This window comes from Trachemys scripta, chromosome 3, assembly GCF_013100865.1.
Source record: "Trachemys scripta elegans isolate TJP31775 chromosome 3, CAS_Tse_1.0, whole genome shotgun sequence".
NCBI classification, from domain to species: Eukaryota; Metazoa; Chordata; order Testudines; family Emydidae; genus Trachemys; species Trachemys scripta.
Window position 1 is genome coordinate 157,472,943 of NC_048300.1, and position 23,466 is coordinate 157,496,408.

Consider the following 23,466-nt stretch of genomic DNA (forward strand, 5'->3'; position numbering starts at 1 on the left):
TGTTTGTTACTGAATACATTATGAATTCAAGTAGTGTTTAGTTTAGTCAAACCCGTGTGGTGGAATAAATGTTTTCAGCACCAGTTTGTTTCAGTTTTTACATATATTTTTCTTTCCACAATGGCAGGTGAAACTGGTAAATATTAGAAATGATGACATAACAGATGGAAATCCCAAGTTGACTTTGGGGTTAATATGGACCATAATTTTGCACTTTCAGGTAAGCCTTGTTTCTCTTGACAATGTACGTTCAGTCAGATACTGTGTTCTCTGGTAGGCAATTATCATGAGTGCATGAATCAGTTGCAGTAGCAATCTGGGATCTCTCTTCTCCAGTGTTTGAAAATTCTGATGACTTATATGATAAAATACACATATTGAATCATAAGTTAGTTAGTTAGACATCTCATTCCCTATTTGTAGAGAGATCACAAAAGTAGCCTATTTTATGGTTAATCTTATAAAAAACAATGCTTTTTGCACATTTCTTTCAGTTCTAATAAAAGGGTCTTGTTTTGTTGCTCACATACAGGCTTCTTTTGTTGAACAATAAGATCAGAAAAATACAATTGTTTTTGCATCTTTTGGAGTTGCAGTTTTCTGCTGATTTTGAAAATTGAAAAAATATTACTTCCAACATTTTCTAAAAATACAAATCTGTTAAAAACATTTCATTTTGAAGGCAATACATGTGGTGGTAATAATTGATCACACTAGACTGGCATTATAATTTTTGCACAGTGATTGGATTGTGTACAGTATAATTCATCTTTACAGTATGTGGTATAGAATTGCTTCTCAAAATTAGGGTTTGACAATGGCACTAGAGGTAGATGATCTAATGCATATGACTGTTAAACTTTATTTAGTGTGACTACTACATTATTGTTTGCAACCGATTCCTTCTGGTGTAGGTGTTTTAAATTATCAGAAACTTGCATAAGCAAATAGCAATATGTGGCATAGCATCATACTGTTACTGTTTAGGATTTTTGGTTAAAAAAACTATATTACCAAAAGCCTCTTAGAGTGTAAATTAGCTTTCTAACTGTAAATCCTAGACAGGAATAGGAAGGATCATAAATATATAGGAAACATGCTATGTTACTATATGTATTTATGAAAATTGGAACAGGTAGGGGTTAAGTATCCTTATATTCACTGGAACTACTCATGTCATGTACATAAGCACTTTCAGAATTGGCCTGTTGGTTATCTTGTTATCAGTATTGTGAAGCACCGAGGAGAGTTTTGGGTGCATGTAAAATGACGAGAGTAAAACCCTCAAGTAGCTGTCCCTATCTATAAAAGAATAACGAGGGAAATAAATGTATAAATTATGTGAACCACTTTGACAAGCTGTTGACCATTATTTTCCATGAGCTGGCTAACTGCACAAGACTTAAATAGGAAACTTCTTGAGTTGCAGTTGCAGATCTAGTCCAGAGTCTCATTTAATGTTCCCACCAACCTGTACGTTATGTCGTACCAAAATGCACTAGCTGTGATCTAATGTGTGAGACTTGAACAGAACTAGAGTTTTAAAAATAAATAATTATTAAACCACTTCAGGAAATATGAAATAACTAAAAATTAGAAATTCAAATTGTTGGGAGTTCTGCCTCTTTGCACATGAATGGGTGCACTCTCTGAACCAAATTCAGAGGTGATTTTTAAGTTAAACCCCTTTGCTCTATAATATAGATTTCTTTACACATTGGAGCCTGATCTTCTCATCGGTTGCCTGCACACAACTTCTTTTGAAGTCCATGGTAGCTTGATGCAGTTGATGGGATAATCAGGTTCAGGGGATGCAAATAAATCCAAGGGAGAGTGAATGTGAGGGATCTAATTTATACACCTTACACATTACCTTTGAATTTTGCCTTGCCTTTTGTTAAGGAAGTTTGCTGATACTAGCTGAGTTGGAGTCAACAATTTTCAGTGTGAAGATATTGCACTATGCTCTGTTATTTATATTTGTTCTAATTACATTGCAAACTGGGTGGTTTGCAAGATACCAGGGATTTCTTGGCTGTGCTTAGTGATCTAAGTTGTTTGCCACAGTCATGATGCTTGTTTGGGGGATAATAATATTTCACCAAAACAGATAATGGTTCTAAGAGCTTTAATGCTAGAGGAAGGCATCATGTGAAAAATAAAACATAAAACATACAGTGTACATTTGAGGCTCAGTTCTCTCCTGCACCTGAATTCATTGGGAGAGGAAATGGCTGTGATGTGCTGAGTCAGCACCAGCCCAGTCCCAGATCAGCATAAGTTCTGCTCTAAAATATGTCACTGCCTTCTGCAGCCTATGCAAATCAGAAGGTTACAGGTATATTCTGCTGGATGGAGCCCCTGGTAATAATACATATGGGGTGGAAATAGTAGCATATTTTTTTCATTAATTTCTTCTGCTTGCTTTGCTGGGCATGTATGTTGCAAGTTATTCTGCCCTTTTGGTGTGGAAAATACACAAGTCATATATATTTCCAGGATATAGATTTTGTTTTATTTGTGCATTTCACATATTTTTTGTGGGAAACAGTTTGTGGTTCATTTTTAAATTCAAGTACATAATGCAGTGTAGACTGTTTTGTGTGGTATTATGTCTAGAACACTTAGTCAAACTAATAATGTGTAGAATTATATACTGTATATGCAGTGTGCAAGATTAATTATAATTGTATAGACTGTGGGTATGTTTACACTACCCACTGGATTGGTGGGCACTGATCGATCCAGCGGGGATCGATTTATCGCATCTAGTCTAGATGCGATAAATCAATTGCTGAGTGCTCTCCCGTCAACTCCTGTACTCCACCGCCGCGAGAGGCACAGGCAGAGTCGACGGGGGAGTGGCAGCAGTCGACTCACCGCGGTGAAGACACCATGGTAAGTCGATCTAAGTATGTCGACTTCAGCTATGTCATTCACGTAGCTGAAGTTGTGTAACTTAGATCGTTCTCCTCCCCCCCCCCCCATGTAGACCAGGCCTGTGTAGCAAATTCTTCCTTCATACCTATACAACTCCACTGAAAATGGAGTCGCACAGGTATAAATAAAGGTGGAATTTGGTCCTGTAAAAATATGTACAAATTTTGCAAAATATCGTCTGTATAAATGCATGAACTTTTGTTTCCGAAGTCCTGCATTTAAAAATACTCCCAGCTGACCTGCACTCAGCTTAATTACAGCTGATTTAAGAAAGAAGGAAAATAACTTCCAGATTGAAAAGGCCCCAAATCTGCCAAACTTCAGGAGTCTCAGGCACTTCCAAACTATCACCCAACAGACTTTATCTTCTTCAGCTTCCCATTGTCAGACTCGTCTACACATGCCACCCATATCCTTAACCGGTGTCCCATCCCAGCAGCCCATGTTCCGTCCAGCCCTGCACACTCTGGATGATAAAATGCAGAGAAAGCATCATTCTCTCAGACGCAGCGTGGGCTGACATCATCTCTTTCCTCTAATCAGCCAGCATGTGTTTTTGCCACGTGTGTTCTTGCCTGTTAGGGTATGTCTACACTGCAGCTCGGAGTGTGCTTCCCAGCGCAGATAGACAGGCAGGTGTTACCTCTGCTTGAGCTAGCATGCTAAAAGTAGCAATGTAGTGGGCAGTAGCACAGGCAGTGACTCAGGCTAGCTGCCCGAGAACATACCCTGAGGATCTGGGTGGGTTTGTACACAGGCAGCTAGCTTGAGCCGCTGCCCATGCTAACCCTGGCTACACTGCTACTTTTAGCACGCTAGCCTGAGCAGAGCTAAGGCATATCTGTCTACGTGTTCTGGGAAGCATGCTCACAGCAGTAGCGTAGACATATCCTTACTCTGGTCTCTGCTCCATGCTAATCTGTTTGCCAGTTGATTCTTCCTTAGTCTGTCTCAAGGCAGTGTTAGTCTATTGACTCAGTCGTGTAACTGTTTTCCTTGCAGACAAGAGTAGGAAGGATGGTCTAGCGCCGTGGTTTTCAGACTGGGATATGCATATCCCTAGGGGTACGCAAGCTCTCGTCAGGGGATACGCGAGAAAAATCCTGTAATGGCGGACAACACACTTTATTTAGTAAGATTTGGCATTCTAATCATAGGTATATTATGACCCTACTCAGATGGGAGTACACTGTAGATAGACTACATTATTTGGAAAGGGGTACACAGCCTAAAAAGTTTGAAAACCTCTATTGGATATAGCACAAGGCTGAGATGTAGGAGATTCGCCCCCATCTCCCTGAGCAGGAACCCTCTTTTTGTTCTATGTTTGTACAGCAGATAGTATAATGGAGTTTCGGTCTATGACTTGGGCCCCTAGGTGCTAGGGTAGTACAAATAATAATAAAGATAAGGAGACCTGTGTCCAATTCCCAGCTACCCTGGATTCAGCTTCCCAACTCAAATACAGATTTACTGTGTGATACCATCCCCCATCTTTAAAATGGGGATAATAGTCCCTTACCTCGCAGGGGTGTTTAGAGGATAACATCCACTGATAATTGTGAAATGCTCTATTATCATTCTGGTAAAGGACATATGAGCACCTGAATAGACAGACACACATGAAGACTGCCCAACTACGATAGCCTTCCCATTTCCTTTGTCAGGTTACTAAACGGTCATAATGTGAAATTTTGACGCCTAGCATCCATGTGGCCTCTCCTGCTTTGGTTATTGTGACTCCTCCTCTTGGCTGGCAGCAGTCTATGAGGCATGCTGCCTGCTTTTCTGCCCTCTGTGCTTTGATCATGTGGATATGGGATTGAGATTCTGGGAGTTTGGCTGTTCCTCCTGCCATCCTCCTTTCGTGCTTATTTTTGGTCTTCTAGCAGAGTTGGCTGGCCTTGAACTCACTCCAGACATTGGGCCGCCATCCCAAGGATTCATGTTTAATCTGCTCCTGATTTAAAACAGCCAGCAGAAGGTCAAGGACTGAGCTTTTCAAAGATTTAAAGATGGAGTTAACACAGTCAGTGGTCTAATCTTTGGTTGTTAGAGGGGATGAATTAAGCTACATACCCTTGAGATTTTTGATTCCCAGTATGAAGCATTGGAGCATAAAAGACAGCTTTTAAAGGAGATACTTGCCCTATTTTTGTCCCCCCAGAAGAACTCACCTCCAGCAACTTGTCATATTTGCTAAACCTCAACTAAAAAAAATTGGGCTGGATTTTCTGGAGTTGTTGCAGCTATCAGAATCACAACAAAGGCAATATGCAATGAAGAAGAGCTCTGTGTAGCTCAGAGTTTATCTTTCTCATCAACAGAGGTTAGTCCAGTAAAAGATATTACCTCAACCACCTTGCCTCAGCAAAGGCAATAGCCATTTGAGCTGTTGGACTGGACAGTCATATTTAGACTGTGCTCCTAAACATGGTACATTACATTGCCATTTGGCTCATTTGGTTGATTCTCTCCAGCTGTAGCTGGGTTGGCCTCATAAACTCACCCACTAAGAGCAGGTTCCTTTTTTACTTTGCCTGAAGTCATCTCACTGGATACCTTCCATTTCCTTTCCTGGGTCTTCCTCTGTTGCTGAAGTCCGTGAGCTGTTGGGTACCTGCATAGTACCCACAAGCTTAGCAGCTCTTTCTGATTTTGAGGCAGTAATTGCATGAATAAGCTGGCACAACTGTGGAGATGAGCTTCTGTTTATGCTGGAAGGTAGTCCTCTTGGTTTCCTTTCTGGAGCCCTTCTTTGGTGCTCAGATAAGCAATTTTAAGTTTCAGGTTGTATTTGGCATAAGTTTAGCTCTTTGTGTAGAGTCCTATATGTGGTCTGCTTTCTGCTGTGCTACTCAATGTAGCTCTCGTGGCTGGTTTCTGATAAGAAAGTTGCTGTTGTACTGAGGACCAACACTTTTAGTTAACTGCGGCAAGACCCAGTGGTGCTGATTCTCCACTTCATCTGCTGTGCTATAGAGGCAAAAAGAGACCATAAAGAAACAATTTAAAAGTCTATCTTAACTCATTAAAACCCAGTTTTGCTCATGTTATTTAAAGACGGTAGACTCTGGAATCAGTTTAGAGGGCAGCCTGAATCTGCTTTATTCCTGCTAACTATATGGCAAGGAATTATAAAGAATAAATCAACACTCTTAACTCTGTGTATAAAAACTGGGTGAACACAGTGCTGCAAACTAATGACCCACATGGCTTTCTGCTGGTGATGTCACCATAAGCAGGGCCGGCGCTTCCACTAGGCGACCCTAGGCGGTCGCCTAGAGCGGCAGGATTTGGGGGGTGGAATTTTGTCACCCTCGGCGGAAATTCAGTGGCGGGGGGTCCTTCCGCTCTGGGTCTTTGGCAGAAATTCGGCGGCGGGTCCTTCACTCGCTCCGGGACCTGCCGCCGAAGTGCCCCGAAGACGCGGAGCGGAAGGACCCCCGCCACCGAATGCTCAGAGCAGGAGCGCTGCCACCTAGGGCATCAAAAATCCTGGCACCGCTCCTGACCATAAGCAGTAGCACAGCAATTCAAAGTCAATAAAAGAATACAAGTTAAGCAATCACATAAGGATATTCTTGATTATAGTAAAAGGCGGCTATGTTTATATACCAGTAAACAGATGAATGCCATGAGTTAAGCAATAACCTTCCATGGCCGTTTGATGTCTTAATCTTAACCTCTTGTTTGCACACAAGCCTTGTTCACAGACACAAATCAAGTTATAGTCAAGTTCAATGTTAATAGTTTAAAGATTTTATCTAATCCTTTTGTCATCTAGGTATAGTTTTCACCTGTTGATGTGTGCTTGTGTTTCAGATAAACTCTGTCTGTAGTCTCTCTTTAATACTCTTTGGGGAAATTCATCCTTAACTCCAGTGGGTTTGAATTTGGCCCTTTGCTTTGTTTTTATCTAACATACGGCCACAGGTGGCCAGTTGGGTATCTGGGTCTTCATGCTTGGTGATGGTGTTCAGCTTCACTTCAGGTGTGGTCAGCTTGTCATCATGGTCCAGGTTGGCTTCTGTCTAGGTCTTGTGACTGGCGTCATCAGTGTCCAGGTTTAAAACCCCAGGTTTTCACTTGGAGTTCAGTGGTAGCTTCCTGTCATGCTTTAGGATACTCATATTTCTAAGTCTTAGCTGTCTGGTTTAGAGGGAAACCTCAGTTTCCCATTTCTGAATCTCCAGTTTAACTGTACGCTCTCTGTTAACTTCAATGACACAAGTCTCAGCAAGCAATCATTAGTTAACCTTGTTTTCTGTTGTTTCAGTCTTTGTCATTTTCTCTCTTACACTTTCATTAGTCGTGTGTTAAGACAGGATGGCATGAGTGCATAGTTGTAAAAGTTCTTATTACTGGTAATGGCCGGTTGTAAATTCTCTTTGACCTTGACTGTTTCACTGTTTTTATGAGAACAGAAAACCTATGTAAGAGAGTGCTCTTACTGTTACTCCTTTTTAGTTTATGTAGAACAAAGAATAATAGAAAGTATTGTAAATGGAGAGGTGATGGCCTTGTCTCACATTCAAAAATAGCTAGCAAGCATTGTTAGCTCATTATAAAATGAGTGTTAAACACACAGGTTTCTTGTCTATCTCTAGGAAGATACTTTAATACATTCAGCAAGTATTAATAATAATCACTTCAGTTGTCTTTGCAACACAGCTATTGTCATTAAAATTAGAGAACAGTAGACTGTTATACATAATTAGTACATTAATGAGCAAAGCAGCCACATTAAACCACTATGTACCCTGAATATTCAGCAACACTTGACTGTAGTCAGAAACACTGAATTTCTTAGCCAGTTGTCCATATTTTCCCCTCCCCGCCCCAAACCTTGATCTTTTCTTAGGGAGTACAAGAGCATAGCCTGCTATTAGGAAATGTGCGTGCCATATAGGGCCAGTTATTAATTCTTGAGGTCAAAGGGACTCCCCCTGAATAGGGCAGAGTATAAACAGAATAAGGCCCATTTTTATAATTAAAACAAAAACAAAAAACCACAATGGTGGTGGGCTCTCATTTTCAAAAGAGACCATTGATTGTGGCTGCCTTAATTTTTGGATTTCCACTTTAAAGGGGTCCGATTTTCAGAAAATGCTGAATACCCACCTTCTGAAATTTAGATGAAAATTAAATTGGATGCCTAAAAACTGAGTCACACAAAATCACTGATCACTTTTGGAAGACTTGACCAGTATGCCCACCGGGTGGAGGGGTGGGAGGAGGGCTTGTGATGCCAGCAAAAGCCATTATGTACTTTTTTCCCCCCATTGTCCTACCATCTCAACATAGATCTGATTCTACATTCTCTAGACATCAAAAATGCCAATTGAAGCTGACTGGCATTTTGGGTGCCCAAGCAATGCAGGAGAAGGCTTTCAGTTTATAAGAAGAAGGCATCACAGTGCTTATTCAACAGATTTTTAAAAATACATAATATACAATATTTTAAAATTCTGCAGTTTTTATTTGTCAAAATAACACTACATAATCACGCCATTTTCAATTATTTTGGTAATTTATTTCAAAATATCTGTCAGCAAGTATGTCTATAACAATACAGACACACAAAAATTCCCCTAGGGGTAGAGATACCCACACCCTCTCCCCCCGAGCCCATCTGCGGGGCCCCCCCTTGCCCAGATACCTGTACCCCCAACACCCTAGAGCCCAGGGATCCAGAGGGAGAAACAGCCTGATGCTTGGTCCCAGGTTTGCATGGAGTTTCCTGTGCGCCATCTCCTTCCCTCAGGGCGTGCTGGGCACTGCAGCTGCCAGGAACCCTCTAGCTCCCTCTCCTTTCCCCCAGCAGTGTCTTCTGTGTGCAAGCTAGGCTCTGCTGGGTCCACTGGCCGCTAGTGGTGGCCAGCAGCACTGCAGCTCATTTCTGTGAGGTGGGGGGGAAAGGAAATTATGCTCAAAAACCATTAATTTCTGCAAAATCCTGCATTAGTAGTGGTGCAGAATTCCTCCAGGAGTAGGACTCCTTATACCCCTCAGCTGCTGGATTAATTGACTCATCCAGCCTCCCAGCCTGATCAGCCAGTTAGCTTGCACATCCCCTGTCAGCCTTCTTCAGGGAAGATGATTGGTTCCTAAGTCGCCAGAGTGCTGGCTTACCTGCTAGCTTCCAGCACTCTGTCCCAAGATGGTGTTGCTGTTCTGTTTGGAGTCATACCGTTTTACATTAGAACCGATTACGTATCGGTGGATGAACCAGGTTTTATTTCTAATTGAGCTAAATGAAATATATGCCAGCCAATCACATTGCTGAATCTTGAATCTTCTTTCCTGAGAAAGGCAAAGATGGAGGGCTACATTTGTGAGCAGTGATACAGCAGTTTATTCATATAAGTATAGAATCCTTTTTACAAGGACAATACTTTTATTTAAAAAAAAATTGAATTTCATTTCACAGTTGTGCAAACTCCCCTCATGGTAGTGCTGTTGACAGGGCTGGCTCTAACATTTTTGCTGCCCCAGGCAAAAAAGAAGAGCGCCACCCCGCCATTCCCCCCCCCCCCCCCCCGCGCCCCCCGACGCCCCCCCCCCCCGAGCACCGCCCGAAGCCCTGCCCCCCCTCCGACCACCGCGCCGCCCGAAGCCCCCGCCCTGCCTCCAAGCACCACGCTGCCCGAAGCCCCCGCGCCCCCTCCAAGCGCCGCGCCGCCGAATCCATAATAAATAAATAAATAGATAAAAAAATCGAGCGCCGCCCTGCCCCAAGGTGCCGTCCCAAGCACGTGCTTGGTCGGCTGGTGCCTGGAGCCAGCCCTGGCTGTTGAAGAGGGGATGCAGAATTAGGCTCTATGTCTATTTTGTAAGCTAATTAGAATACAGTTTTTAATACCAGTAAGTGGAGCAACTGTCCATGTGAACAGGAACCATACGAATGGCTGCATTCATATACACCAGACTAATTCCCCCCAGACATTTGATGTATAATACCAATGCTAATACAAATAAAGTCAATGGAATAGGATGTTGTCACAGTATAAATATCTCCCACTTTGAAAAGAAATGTCTTGGCACTGCATGTACATTTATTTTTGATAAATGTCCTCTTACCTAGCAGCTGGTAAGCATTATCCCATGACAACATTCTATTCCACCATGGTTAGGGGGTAAATTTTCTAAGCATTGCTTTCAGTTTTTAATCCAGGCACTGCTTGTTAAGATTTGTCAGGAGTGGGGCAGCTACTATATCCTTGTGTAATTCTTTGAAAATTAGTAGCATCTTTTTAATATTTCATAGGCTGTCTTCAGTAAAATATAAAATAATGTAAAGTGCTTAGGCTTATTAGCAGACATGCCAAACCCGCAAAAAAATGCAGAAATGTGGCTGTTTTTGGCTTAATTGGCTTGCGAGTTGCTTGTTGGCTAGTTTTTGGCTTGTAGCTTGTTGCTTCTTTTTTTTGATCAGCTCCCAGCAAGCAAGGTCAAGGAAGGGGCAAGCAGGGGCAACAGGGGAGGGACTCAGGGGTGCACAGCATGCCCACCACAGTTCCAGACTGCATGCCGGGGGGACCTAGTCACATAGAGTGTTGGAGTCCTTAGGGATTGGGTTGTTTCAGCCTTTGTTTTCGCCTTGTTTTGTTTGGGATTGGGTTGTTTTGGCCTTTGTTTTTAGCTTGATTTTTGGCTTATTGTGAAAGTTGGGGTGTTCATTTACGGCGTGAAAGTTGGCAACTGTGGTTATTAGGGATACATTTTGAAACATTTCTTGGGTTTTAGCAATGCAATTCCTGTTGAAGTAAAAGTAGTCACTCAACTGAAACTGATAACATTGTTTTTTAAGTGTTTTTATGCACCTTTGTCTCAGTATAAGAAGCAAACACAGTTTAGCCCGTTGATACGTTTCCATTTTAGGATGTTATTCTGAAAGTTGATTGGAAAGTTCTTTTATTGCGTGATATATTTAAGCAAGGTACTGAAGTTCTCACACAAATAGTTTTAACTTTTATTACAGCGTCATACAGTGTGGGAGACCTGATTTTCACAGTGGAACAATGAGATAGCAGTAGGAGAGATGGAAGCAGCATAGAGGAGGTTTTAGTGTAGAGTCAGGAAAGCATGCACAGTAAAGGACACTTGCTAGGGGTATGGGAAGCTGACTGGGTGGGCTTACGTGGTCCTGGTAGCGGGAGTACTTCTTGAGAGTTGCATATGCATTCAGTTTCAGTGACTTAACTGGTATTCAGAGTTTGTAGGCATCCAGACAGAAACCTGTTTTTGTAAACATTGACAGGGTCACTGGTCCAAGCCCTGAAAACAGAGATGTTCTCACAACATAAGAACTTGACAAGTCTTAAACCTGTTTCCATTATAATACTTTACATTTCTATTCTCACAGCTATACACTCACAGAGTTGGGGGAGGGGAAGAGAAAATATTTTTTTTTTCAACTGAAAACCCAAAGGAGATTATAAGATTATATTTTGCTCAAGTTAACCTCTGTTTTGCAACAATTTAACTGATATTTTTCTAGGCAGATTGACTCTTTCAACTTTCGTTTCTCGTTTAGCTATCTGCTATTTTAAAGCCTCTGCTAAAGTCCAATACCTTGTGCATAATGTGGCTGACCTGAGCAAACTGTATGACATGTTGTAATAAAAGTTAAAACTATTTGTGTGAGAACTTCAGTACCTTGCTTAAATATTGCACCCAATAAAAGAACTTTCCAATCAACTTTCCAATCATCATTTCAATAATGAAATTTAGGACTATTTATATCTGAACTGTCAATGATAATTTCCTACCAACTGCTTGAAAAAAGCCCCACAAATAAAAATCTGCACCACAATGCACCCTCTGTTCATTAATCTTACTACATGTACCATTGAGTAAGAGGTAGAAGTATATTCAAGGTTCTAAGTTTGCAATACAGTTTGCTAATTAAATCCCTCCTGGTATTTGCTTTGCTGTTTGTTTTGGATTTGCAGTTCTGGCTAATAGTTTCAAAGGTTGCTGCGCATTTTTCAAGTTTATCTTATTTGAATTTACCAAATGAAACAGGAAGTTAAAATGTAGATGAGACTTTTCCATTGCCCATAAGTGCTATGTCATCTCTGTGGAAGGCCATCAGCATTGGAGTTTAATGCTGAGGCAATGATGTTTGTTTAAGAGGATTGGTGTCCAGAAATAAGCCACAGTGTCTAATCAGACACAGGGCCTGCCTGGGCAAAATGCCATGACATTTATTGCGTGTGCATTTCTCATAAGCAAAATGGCTACTTACTGAGGAGGATGGAAGTGAAGTCTGGAAGAAATTAGGATGCAAACTGGAGTTCCTGATTTCCTGAGAAGGATTTAAGTGTATGTAAATATACTGAAATAAATGAGTGTGTGGCTATAATTTACTGTGAGCCAAATGGGGAATGTCTGTGGATGTGTAAGGGCTGAAAAGGAAGAACAATCTTTAGATCCTGCCAAAGCTCCCTTGAGTCCTGCTAAACATTCCCCTGGAAGAAAATATTTCAGAAGGAAAACGAGAAAGAAATCAACTGAGGAGAGAATAGAGTCAGAACAGATTAAAAACAATGAAGAAAAAATCCAGAATGAAACACGGATTTCAAAAGACACAGAGATTCTTTCCTGGGGGATGGCACTGGGCGATTCCTTTACACGGAGGATGCCAGTGGACAGTAATGTTCTGCCTGTGAGTACAGACGTTTCAATTGATCTTGTTAAAGAAAAAGCTTTGCTGAGTGAAGCAAGGAGTGATTCTTTCAATGGGGACAGTTCTTCTGTTGAAAACCAGAGATTCAGAAAGTCTGATGAAACAGACACATGGTTAAATGAACAAGACAAGAGGAGTTTACAAAAAGGCTGTGCACAAAAGAGGAAATATTTGCATGATGACAACACAAGCGAACTAATATTCCAGAAGAAAGTTGGTGATTTTCATTTTGCAAAAGCAGCTAGCTTGAACTCTGTTAACCACAGTAAACAGTGTGAAGAAATTGGGTTAAATGACGTTTCTTTCAGAGTTAATGGAGATGTCCCTGAAAGGAAAAACTTTGAAAAGTTGCACCAGTTTCTATCTGAAACCAACATTGATTCACAATTTGAACAAAAAAGATCTCATTCTTCTGATGCTGGCTTTCCTCAAATGCTAAAGGAAGTGGCATTTTATAGCATTCCACCAGACAGGAGCAAGGTAAATACCTTCTAGCATTAGAACATTAAAAAGTTAGTTCAGTAGAAAATACTTCAACAATGTCTTTATTTAGTTGCTAAGAAATCTTCCTGTCCTCTCTATGTAGCCCTGTTATTACACACTGTCACCCTGCATACAATCATAGTACAGTACACACTACTTGATCTTTTATCCATTCACTTAAATAATATTATTCTAGTTTTGTACTAGTTTTCTGTCTGTAGCCTAATTTCAGATGTTTCCCAATTTTGATTTTTGAGAGAGGAATGAAGTAGCTTTTAATATCCATAGTAAATTTTCTTTTCAGTTCTTGGGAAGCAGTATGCTTATGTGTTACATCAAGGATTGTAGCAGATGGAATGGAGAATTTATAATTGATTTCATTTACTGTCTATTGAAAGCCTCTTATATATTGTGTTAAATAGAAAAGGTGAGTGCAGATTGTATTAACATTGCACTTTAATCTGAGATTCTCAAGATTCTTTACAAACACGAAATAAACTTTACAATACCCCTCGGAGATAAGAAAATATTATTATACTCATTTTACAAATGGGGAAACTGAGGTATAGACTTAGTCAAAAGGAATCTGAGGCAAAGCTGAATTTAGAATTTAGGGCTCTAGATTTCTGGTCTCTGTGCTTGAACCACGTGACCTTCTGCCCCACCCTTATTCAACAAGTTGAAACGTACTGGTATGGGCCAGTTGGCAGTCAAGGATCTGAGTGCAGGGTCACAGTTAGCTCATTGCTGCTGAAGGTTTGAGGGGTTTGTCTAGCTGATATAACTGGAAGTGTTCATGGACTGCAGAATGAGTCTGATTCCCATTTGTGAGAGGGAGTGAACAGGGACTTTGAAGGTGTGTGTGTGTGGGGGGGGGGGCTGTCAGTGAATGGGGAAAACAGGAATATCCTTGGATCTCTTTCCACAAAGAACTAAATATGAGCCTATAGTTTGTGTAACTTACCTTTGTAAAGAGTGCCACTACATTACTCAAGATTTTAACAAAATGCTATTATCTATTTAGCAACGATATGGGATTCAGGCTTTGTCAACACATCAAGATGTACTGCTTTAACTATACTGTTATAGTTAATGTGGTAAAAGCTCCCTGGTGTGATCTCAGTTATATTGGTATAAGTTTACTTATGGTGTATAACTTACTCCTGTATGGATGGGGAAGAAACTGTATTAGTATAGAGCATTGTTACATAGGTATAAATGCATCAACACTAGGGGTTGTGCCCCTATAGTTATTTTGGTAAAAAATCACACTACTCACCTATGTAGTTTTATACTAGTACAAAATCTGTGTGCAGAGCAGGCCTAATATATGATCTCAACAGAGCAGATGGGTTGGTGAAGAAGATTGTTTATGTTCAGATGTCTGGGGGGACTGTATTGCAAAACAATTTGTAACCACACCTGGCTTTTACCTGAAAGCAGGTCCAGACAGGGGCACAACCTTCTTCCAACTTGCATTCTAAAGCCACTCCCATTTCCCTCTGATTTCCCCTTATCACTAAGGAGGTACTTGGACAAGGGGGACAGGTGTCTTTAACACAGATGTTAATATAAAATAGTCTATTAGTGGAAATTAGACAAGCAGATTAGAATCAGAAATTAAATATATTTCAGTATGCAACACAAGAATTGTTCATTGCGCAAATCCACCAGCCCTATACTATCACCTCTAGCAGATTTTACCTGCATACTATGATCTTAGTGTGCAACTCCCATCTGATCTCATTCTTCATAGTATCTAGTGAGTCTCAATGACAGGCTACAGACTGCAATGTGTGTGTGTGTGTTGTTTATGCCAGCAGGAGAAAGAAAACCCTTGGCCCCTTTAAGGAGCACCCCATCCTCCTTTTGGGCATTCAGCCCCCTTGTGGTCTTGAGGAGTAGAGAAGGGGGACTCTAGGCTGATTGGTGGGACATAAGGGTGTACTAAAACATTTTGACATCTGCACACTTCACAGGAGGGTTATGAACCCTTCCCCAAGCCCCGAGGGCCATTCTGCACTGGGAGAATAACTCCCCTCTTCCCTCTCGGTATTAGAGTAGTACTGGGTCTTTTGAGCCTTGCTGTGAGCATTATGTTAGGCAAGGAAGGAATTTTATCTCCCTTCCAGTTTGGCCTAGGCAGTATGGGGTTCCACCTTCTTCTCAGCAGCCCAAGGACCTGGAAGGTTGTAAAATACATTTTTGTTGTAACTTGCCACGTGCAGGTAATCATTTGATAGGGTTTCCGGGTCCGTGATTAACTAGATTTGGAAGTGGGTTAGGAGACGGCATTTCCTAAAGGAGGTCCGAATGGGGTTGGGACTTGTAATAACTGATACGGCAAAGAGACAGGCCCTTCCTCTCTACCCCATTAACCCTCAGATAAGGGAGGGTAGGAGTCTCAGCAAGGGTGTTGAGATGAGGTTAATTGTGTAGGGGACTGATGGCAGCCTTGGTGGTGTGGATTATAAAGGAAGGATCAATTGCATTGGACAAGTTATTGCCAGATAGCTCCCAGATGTGTTACTTAATAAAGTTGTGGCCTAGTTAAAGCGCATTCCTGGTGTCCGGGATAATGTGGCTCTTTGCTCTGATGCAGAGGGACTTAAGCCAATATCTGATCATATTAAGCTCCCTTGCGCTGCAGCCGAGATCCAGCATCTTACCCTCTACAGGATTAGAACCTTTAGTTTGGATCCTGACCTCTAGGACACTAATCTGCATATTCCGAAATATCTATATGGAACAACATCGGTCTTGTAGTTAAAGCACAAGATTAAGAATGATGGATTTGGGTTCCATTTTCAGCTCTGCCACAGACTTCCTAGGTGACTTGGTCAAGTCACATATCCTCTTTGTGCCTCAGTTTAACCACCTGAAAAATGGGGGATAATACTTACTGAACTGGAACATTAATATTTATAGAGCACTTTGTTATGGAAGTATTGTTATATAAATAATTTTGATTAATTTTATTTCAGTCATGAATCTGTATGCAAATATCATGTTGGGCTGTATCTGATATAAAAAATATCTAGCACAAGGTAATAATAATACATTCATATTGTGTGACATGCTATCCGAACAATATGCCACAGTAGAAAAAGTTTACAGGTATAATGATGACATTTCTCACCAGATCCAAGTTACTTTTAAAAACAAACCTCAAAACTTTTTTTTCTCACATTTGGAAAATTCAGCATGGGATCCATGACCGTATACAAGCTGATATCTCTGTAGAATTTATTTATCACCATAAAAGATAAATTCTTCTTGGCCCAAAACTTCACATAGTTTTTTATTCATTCGGTTCTTTTTCGTCATGTACAGCTGTATGGCACTATAGACATGTATGCATCTAGTATAGAGTAAGCTAGAATTCAAAACAAGTCATTTCATTTGGCCAATTTAATTTGACCGGAAACAATTTTTTTGAGATTTTCAGGTAGCTGAAAAAGTAACCCCTCCCCCCCACACCTGATTTCACGTTGACCTGAAATGATTTTTTTCTTCAGTTTTTCAGTTCAGCTACCAAACCAGAACATTTGGTTATATGCATAGCTCTAGTTTGCACAGTGCCTAGTACAATGAGACCCTGATCTAATTTGCAATACAAATAAATAATTATTATTATTTTTCAGGACAGAGAGGATATCAGGACAGAGGTAATATATACCTGTAATACTTTTATTTACAATATGTGTTGCTATTATATAAAATTTAGTGTTTACAATAGCAACCAATGCATCTGACAGAACAAATAGTTCTGGGATAGTAGTAATGCTTTTATTGCATAGGTCATACACCATTGCAAATAGCTCTGAGATAACAAAATACCTTTCAAGTGTTTTCACTATCACGCCAACTCCTGTTATGTACTTTTACAGTATTACAGTTTAAGTGATGAAAAAGTGCCAGTATTTTTCCTCCAGAATCAGGTGTAAAGCACAGAGTGCAGGGTTCATTGATTAAACTTGTTGACATGAGCTCTCCAGCTTACTAATAACCTGACATTGCTCAACAGAGATCATTTGTGGAAATTCCTGAGTGCCAGCTGGTAACCTTGGGGGTCACTCTTGAAGTCACACCCATGTTTGATTTCTGTGCATATATCCAAGTTTGCCTAAGCACAAGTCATCGTCATTCACATAAGTGTTCATTTTTTCTTTCTGAATCACATGCCCAGTCTGCTCTTTAACTCACATTGAAAATACCTGTGCAGAAAAAAACCCACTGCCTTCTCTGAGCACTGAGTAATGCTCTGGTTCTGGGAGAATTTGAAAATCTCCCTGTATATCTGTCTTCTCTCTTGTTTTTTGGTCTCCTCTTCTTCAATCCTTAAGTTTCAGGGTATAAACACTTCACATTATATCAGGGTTCGCACTTTCCTCTGTACGTGTCGGCAAAAGGATACCGTATTACATGTACCATCCGTGTACTTGGCCATTTAAAGTCATTTTCATCACATCTTCCTTGTTTAATTTTCCATAAAAAGAATAAAGAAATTGTATTGCCAGTCCTTCAGTGCTACTCTTGGGCCCATGTGTTCTGTAATCCTCCTTTTGGAGTTGATGTTGAACCATTGAAGCCAATGGGAGTTTTGCAGTTGACTTCAGTGAGAGCTAGCCCAGGCCCTTAGACCTATATACAGCTTGTGTTTTACTGTGAAATGCAGAGGGAGGAACTTACAGGCAGGATCAGCTGCAGCAGTATGGGCAGCGCATCACTAGGTGCCCCAAAAAGCCATTGTCAGTGGGAGGCCAGGAATGTCCATAGCATGAGCCGTAGCACTTTATCTCTATCTCCCCCTCTTAGGAACCCTGCTGCTGCCTTTAAAATCTATTTAAGCTTGCATTAAACCAGGATTTGCTTCCCGGTCCTGTTTGTCGAAAGCTGTGTCATTGGATTGGTACTATAAATGTTAAGAACTTCTCCTCTAATAGTTTATACCAATAGCACTTTTGTGGGATATAAAAAATGCATGGTGTGCATACAATATTTACAGTTGAAAGCAGAGTTCTGCTTCGAATACTTGTTCATGTCAATTCCAATCAGGTGTGCGCGTGCCGTAGGTGTGGCAGCCGGAAGATTTTTCCCCTAGCAGTGTCCGTAGGGTCAGCCTGGGAGCCCCCTGGAATCACATCTTCATGGCACCCAATATAGGGCCCTGCCGACCCCCCACCCTCAGTTCCTTCTTATTGCCAGTGACAGCTAGCTGGAACTTCCCTCACTCTTGCTTCTGCAAGCACCTTTAGCAGTGTCCTGTGGTATTTTGTATACAGTTAGTAGTTTTTGTCGTAAGTTAATAGTAGTAGTAGGCTAAGTTTTCATGGTGGGGGTCCCCTCCATTTCTCCCCCACCACCGGGGCATGCCTCGGTCGCCGGGGTTGAAACCATGTGGAGTCTGCAGAAAGTTGATGGCAAAAAGTGACCCGCACACTTTTTGTTTGAAGTGCCTTGGCGAGAGTCAACAAAAGGACAAGTGCTGCTTTTAAATTTAAATTTATGGAGCAATCCTATCTCTTAGAACTGGAAGGGACCTTGAAAGGTCAGTGAGTCCAGCCCCCTGCCTTCACTGGCAGGACCAAGTACTGATTTTACCCCAGATCCCTGAGTAGCCCCCTCAAAGATTGAATTCACAACCTGGGTTTAGCAGGCCAATGCTCAAACCACTGAGCTATCCCTCCCGCCCTTTTTGTAAAGGGTTTCAGCCAAGGACCCTTAAGGATCTCGAGCAGAGACTCAGGCAGCCCTCTTCCTGCAATCTGACCCTGGGTTGGTGGAGCCTGTGCCAACCACCTCCTCCTCCGTGCACGTGCACCGGCGCCGATGGGGCACGAGTCGGCTCCTAGAAAGGAGACTAAGGACTCCCGGCACCAACACGGCACCGAACATAAGACTTTTGGTAGGCGCTGATCTGTATTCCCTGGTGCCCCTGAAGAAAAAGAGGCAGGAGAGAGGGCGCTCTTCCCTTTTTAGCCTAAGGAGACAGCGGCAAGGAACCTCAACCCATCCAGCCTACTTCGGGCCTGGCAGCTCGAAGGGGCTTGTCGACTCCTGCCCTGCAAGAGCTCCAGTCGAGTCTGTCCCACTACTGTTCTCCGGACCATCATGGCTGGGACATTCAACTCCCTCCATTCCGGAGACGTTTGAGGCAGCGCAGGACCTTATTCGCCTGATGGCTCCACCTTCTCCAAGAAGGGACGAGGCACCAGTGTTAGCCAGGCTGCCTATTCCATCTAGGGGCAAGCCAGCAATGATGTCATGCTGGCCACCCATGTGGGGAGAACCACATCAGGAAGCCTCATGCTGTGGGACTTTTGTATAGAGCACTTGATACACCTGCAAGCATTGTACATCCCTGGAGTACAGAACGAGTTTGTGGACCATCTCATCAGGTCATTCCATGGCCACGAGTGGTCGCTTCGCCCAGGCATTGTGAACTCAATCTTCCATCAGCGGGGCCTTCCCCAGTTAGACCTGTTCGCCACGCGACGCCACAGGAAGTGTCAGCAGTTTTGCTCCTTCCTGAATCACAGCCCAGGCTCCATCGTGGGCGTGTTCCTCCTCCCATGGGGAGGCCGCTCCTATACATGTTCCCACCCGTCCCTCTTGTTCACAAGGTGCTCCTCAAGATTCAGAGGGAACAAGCTTTGATGATTTGATAGCTCCAGCCTGGCCCCACCAGCACTGGTACACATCACTCCTGGAAATGTCCGTGGAAGCTCCATTCACCTTGCTGCTCTTCCAGGACTTAATAATGCAGGATCATGGCTGTCTCCAACATCCCAACCGTAAGTCGCTCCACCTCACAGCATGGAAGCTCCATGGCTAAACCCAGTGGAGCTTTCTTGCTCTGATCAAGTCAGACAAGTTCTCCTTGGCAGCAGGGAACCCTCCATGAGAGCTACCTATCTTGCCAAGTGGAAGAGATTTTCAATCTGGTCGGCGCAGCACCATTTTTCTCTGACGCTATTAGTGTCCTCGGTGCCACTAATACTGGACTACCTTCTCCACCTCAAGCAGCAGGGACTGTCTATGTCGTTAGTAAGAGTTCACGTGGCTGCCATCTCTGCCTTCCACCAAGGCGCAGAGGGATGCTCAGTCTTCGCCAACCCGTTGGTCAGCTGTTTCCTTAAAGTTCTCAACAGACTATACCTGCAGGTCCGACAGCCTCTCATGGCTTGTGACCTCAATTTGGTCCTATCCAGACTTATGGGGCCACCATTTTAGCCTTTGGTGACGTGCTCCCTGCTCTCTCTTACAAGGTGGCGTTTCTGGTAGCGATAACCTCAGTTAGGAGGGTGTCTGAGCTCAGGGCCCTCACATCAGAGCCCCTTACACTGTATTCCATAAGGACAAGGTTTAGCTCAGACCTCACCCAGCTTTTCTGCTGAAGGTTGTTTCCCAATTTCACATCAACCAGGACATCTTCCTCCCTATATTCTACCCTAACCTGCAGTCAAGTGGTAGGGAGCAAAGACTTCACTCATTGGATGTCCACAGAACGCTAACCTGTTACATCGAGATAACAAAACAGTTTTGAAACTGCTGACCGGAGCTGCCAGGGTCCCTTTTCAACCGGGTGTTCCAGTCACCCTAGCCTCAAGGCCTAAAGTGCGGAGGCTGCCACCCCTGGAGTTGGGATGGCATCAGAGGGTAGGAGGACCCAGGTCCACCAACTTCACTGGGTCCCAGCCCTAACAGCAGCAGATGGTTCTGCCACTGGGTTAGCAGGGAATCCAGCCATCCATGGCAGCAACGCAGCTGGACTATAGTCGGCTGTCCCTGGGCTACTTACAACCCTCCCCTGGGGGTATATCTGGATCCCAGGGTCGTCCTCCATCTTCCTGGGATACACTGCCTGTGGCAGTCCCAGCAGCTTCTCAGCATCTGTGGTGTCTGGCAAGTCCTCAGCACAGCAGAGGTCCTCTCAGGTTCCCACTCCAGCAGCAGGCAGGGAGCGTCTGTCTCTCTTGGTGGCTCCAGTCGAACTGAGCTTCAGGGCCCACCTTTTGTACTTACTGTCTTGCCCCTCCACTTCCAGTGGGGTGGTCGTGGCTTTCCTGGCTCTGCCAACCAGAGTCTGTTGTTTCTCTCTGTCAATATTGAAGGGAGGCCATTCTCCCTCACTCCAGGCCCATTCAGTCATGTTCCTTCTGCTGAGGCTGCCAACCAGGGTGGGGGTTAGTGCCAGAAGGATTTTTGTGATGAGGACACCTGGCCTTTGGGAAGTGGATTGAGGCTGCCAAATGTCTTTCTCATCCTTCCAGAATCTGGACAACACTGGAAGCAGGAGTGTCAAACAATCTCAGTTTAAAATAAGATTTTTTTTCTCTTTGGTTTTGTGTCCATGGCTACGCATGCCATTTGTATGTGTCACAGATTTAAATATGACATTCTGAGATTGCCCTGAAAACCACTTCCTTGTGGTCAGGGGAATCTAGTGTGCTGCATTTTCACTCTGTGCTGTTCCAAATCTACATAACTGTTGCAATTCAGTTAACCATGGAGTGGGCCAAAGGTCTGAGTTTGTATGTAAAAATGGACAGAGAAAAATTATGTCAATGTACTCCTTTTTTAAAGAAGTCATGTAAAGAATAGAAGAGAACTAAGTTCATGTGGACAGAGACACAGAAATTGTTTAAAGTATTGGGAAAAAGAAAACTGTATTTTTAATATCAGACATCAGGCCTTTCCAGTTGACATCACTTCTTTAATAAACTCTCCCCAGTAAAGTGGCAGATGGTTGATTTGATTTATACTGTGGTCTGGTTGTTGTGTAATGAATAGAAGCTGAGGCTGCTGAAAAAATACTTAGCATACTTGCATAAAAGAAAAGGAACTTATATTTCAGACAATACTTTTCCATACACCTTAAAAATAAAGGAAACGAACAGAGGTATTTTAAATGAGCCTTTTGTCATGTAGGCTTCTCCATTTTCTTCTATATGATATGTGTCTCTATATAGGCACTATACTTTCACCGCTCTTCTAATTTCACACTGTCATATGACATCTCGAAGTACGTAGAAACTCTACTCAGCATATCTTTTCTATTCTGCATTTTAAACAAATACCATAGAACGTTTCCCTTCCTGTCTTTTCTGTGGCCTTCCATTAAAGGTGTATCTACACAGCAGGATTCTTTTGGCAGCATGAAGTGTACATACATGCATAGCCCCCTTAGCATGGGTATAAATAGCAGTACAGATGGTGAGGCACAGATTAAGCCAGTAGACTAAAGGCACATCTGAAGGGTGTGATTATGTACTGGAATACATACCCTACACATTGTCTACTGGCCCAAGCGGTGCCTCCTGGCTACACTGCTATTTTTAGCAGGGTATAGTGTCCCACTGCTCGAGCCTTTCCCCTCCACAGGAAAAGGCTCTGGCAGTTGAGTGGGGGGGGAGTTGTGGGAAAGACTGTCAGCTCTCTGCTGCTGGAGCCTTCACTCTCCCTACGGAGAGGCTTTGGAAGTGAGGGGTGGGGGCTGCGGGGAAGTCCCTGCTGCCTCCTCCAGCCAGAGCAAAGGCTCAGCCTTTCCCACTGCCAGAGTCTTTCCTCACTGTAGTGAAAGGCTCTGGTAGTGGGGAGCAGCTGAAGCCTCCCCCTCTTTCACTTAGTCTGCTTACGCCTAGCACTGGCTTTGCACAGAAGTACTGTTTGCTTTCTAGTACTGGTACCTGTATCTGTCGCTTACATAAAGTAAAACAGTATCATTGTGATGATCTTTTATATTCATCTGACCAGCTGGCTGCACAGTGCAATTTGGTGAATACTTTGAATAGAGAATAATCTAAATTAAGTTTTTACTGGCACTAAATCAATCTATAATTTAATGTTTAAATCAATACTTGTAAATTCACATCTTGCACTTAAAGTAAAGAGTGTGTAAAACAAAAAAATCAAACAATACTTTGTGGGGGCCACTCTTCACTAACTTGATCATTAATTTCACATTCTGATTAAGTGCCCCTTTCCCTCCCATCAGCCTACATTCAAGTGCTTGACACATCCATTGTTATGTGTTAATTTAGTAATGTTTGTGGGAAAGCCACATACTTGTTTCTACCACCACTGTGGTTCCAGTGAAAGAAGAACATTTCAATTTGCAGCAGGTTCCATAGGTGTCCTCCTGGCAGAGGCTATCCAGGACACATCCTTGAATTTAGAAGGAACCAATGTCATCATCTAGTCTGACTCCATTAATGCAACTCCCTGGGTTGCACTTGAATAGATGTGTTTGAATTAGGGCTTGTCTACACTTGAAATACCACTGTGGCACAGCTACAGCGCTGCAGCTGTGCTGCTGTAGCACTTCAGTGTAGATACTACCTATG

At 42.6% G+C, this 23,466-nt stretch overlaps 1 protein-coding gene across 30 annotated transcripts in view; it reads left to right on the forward strand.

Annotated features, from left to right (window-relative positions):
- Positions 1-23,466, forward strand: part of DST (dystonin) — a 539,328-nt gene that overhangs the window by 189,969 nt on the left and 325,893 nt on the right. For 29 of the 30 annotated variants that reach the window (XM_034766279.1, XM_034766278.1, XM_034766280.1 and 26 more), the window contains one exon: positions 128-220. In XM_034766279.1, coding sequence (XP_034622170.1) covers positions 128-220 — 93 coding nt within the window. Of the gene's footprint in view, positions 1-127; positions 221-12,178; positions 13,115-23,466 lie in introns of those variants that run through there. The other variant, XM_034766271.1, reaches the window with a different exon arrangement.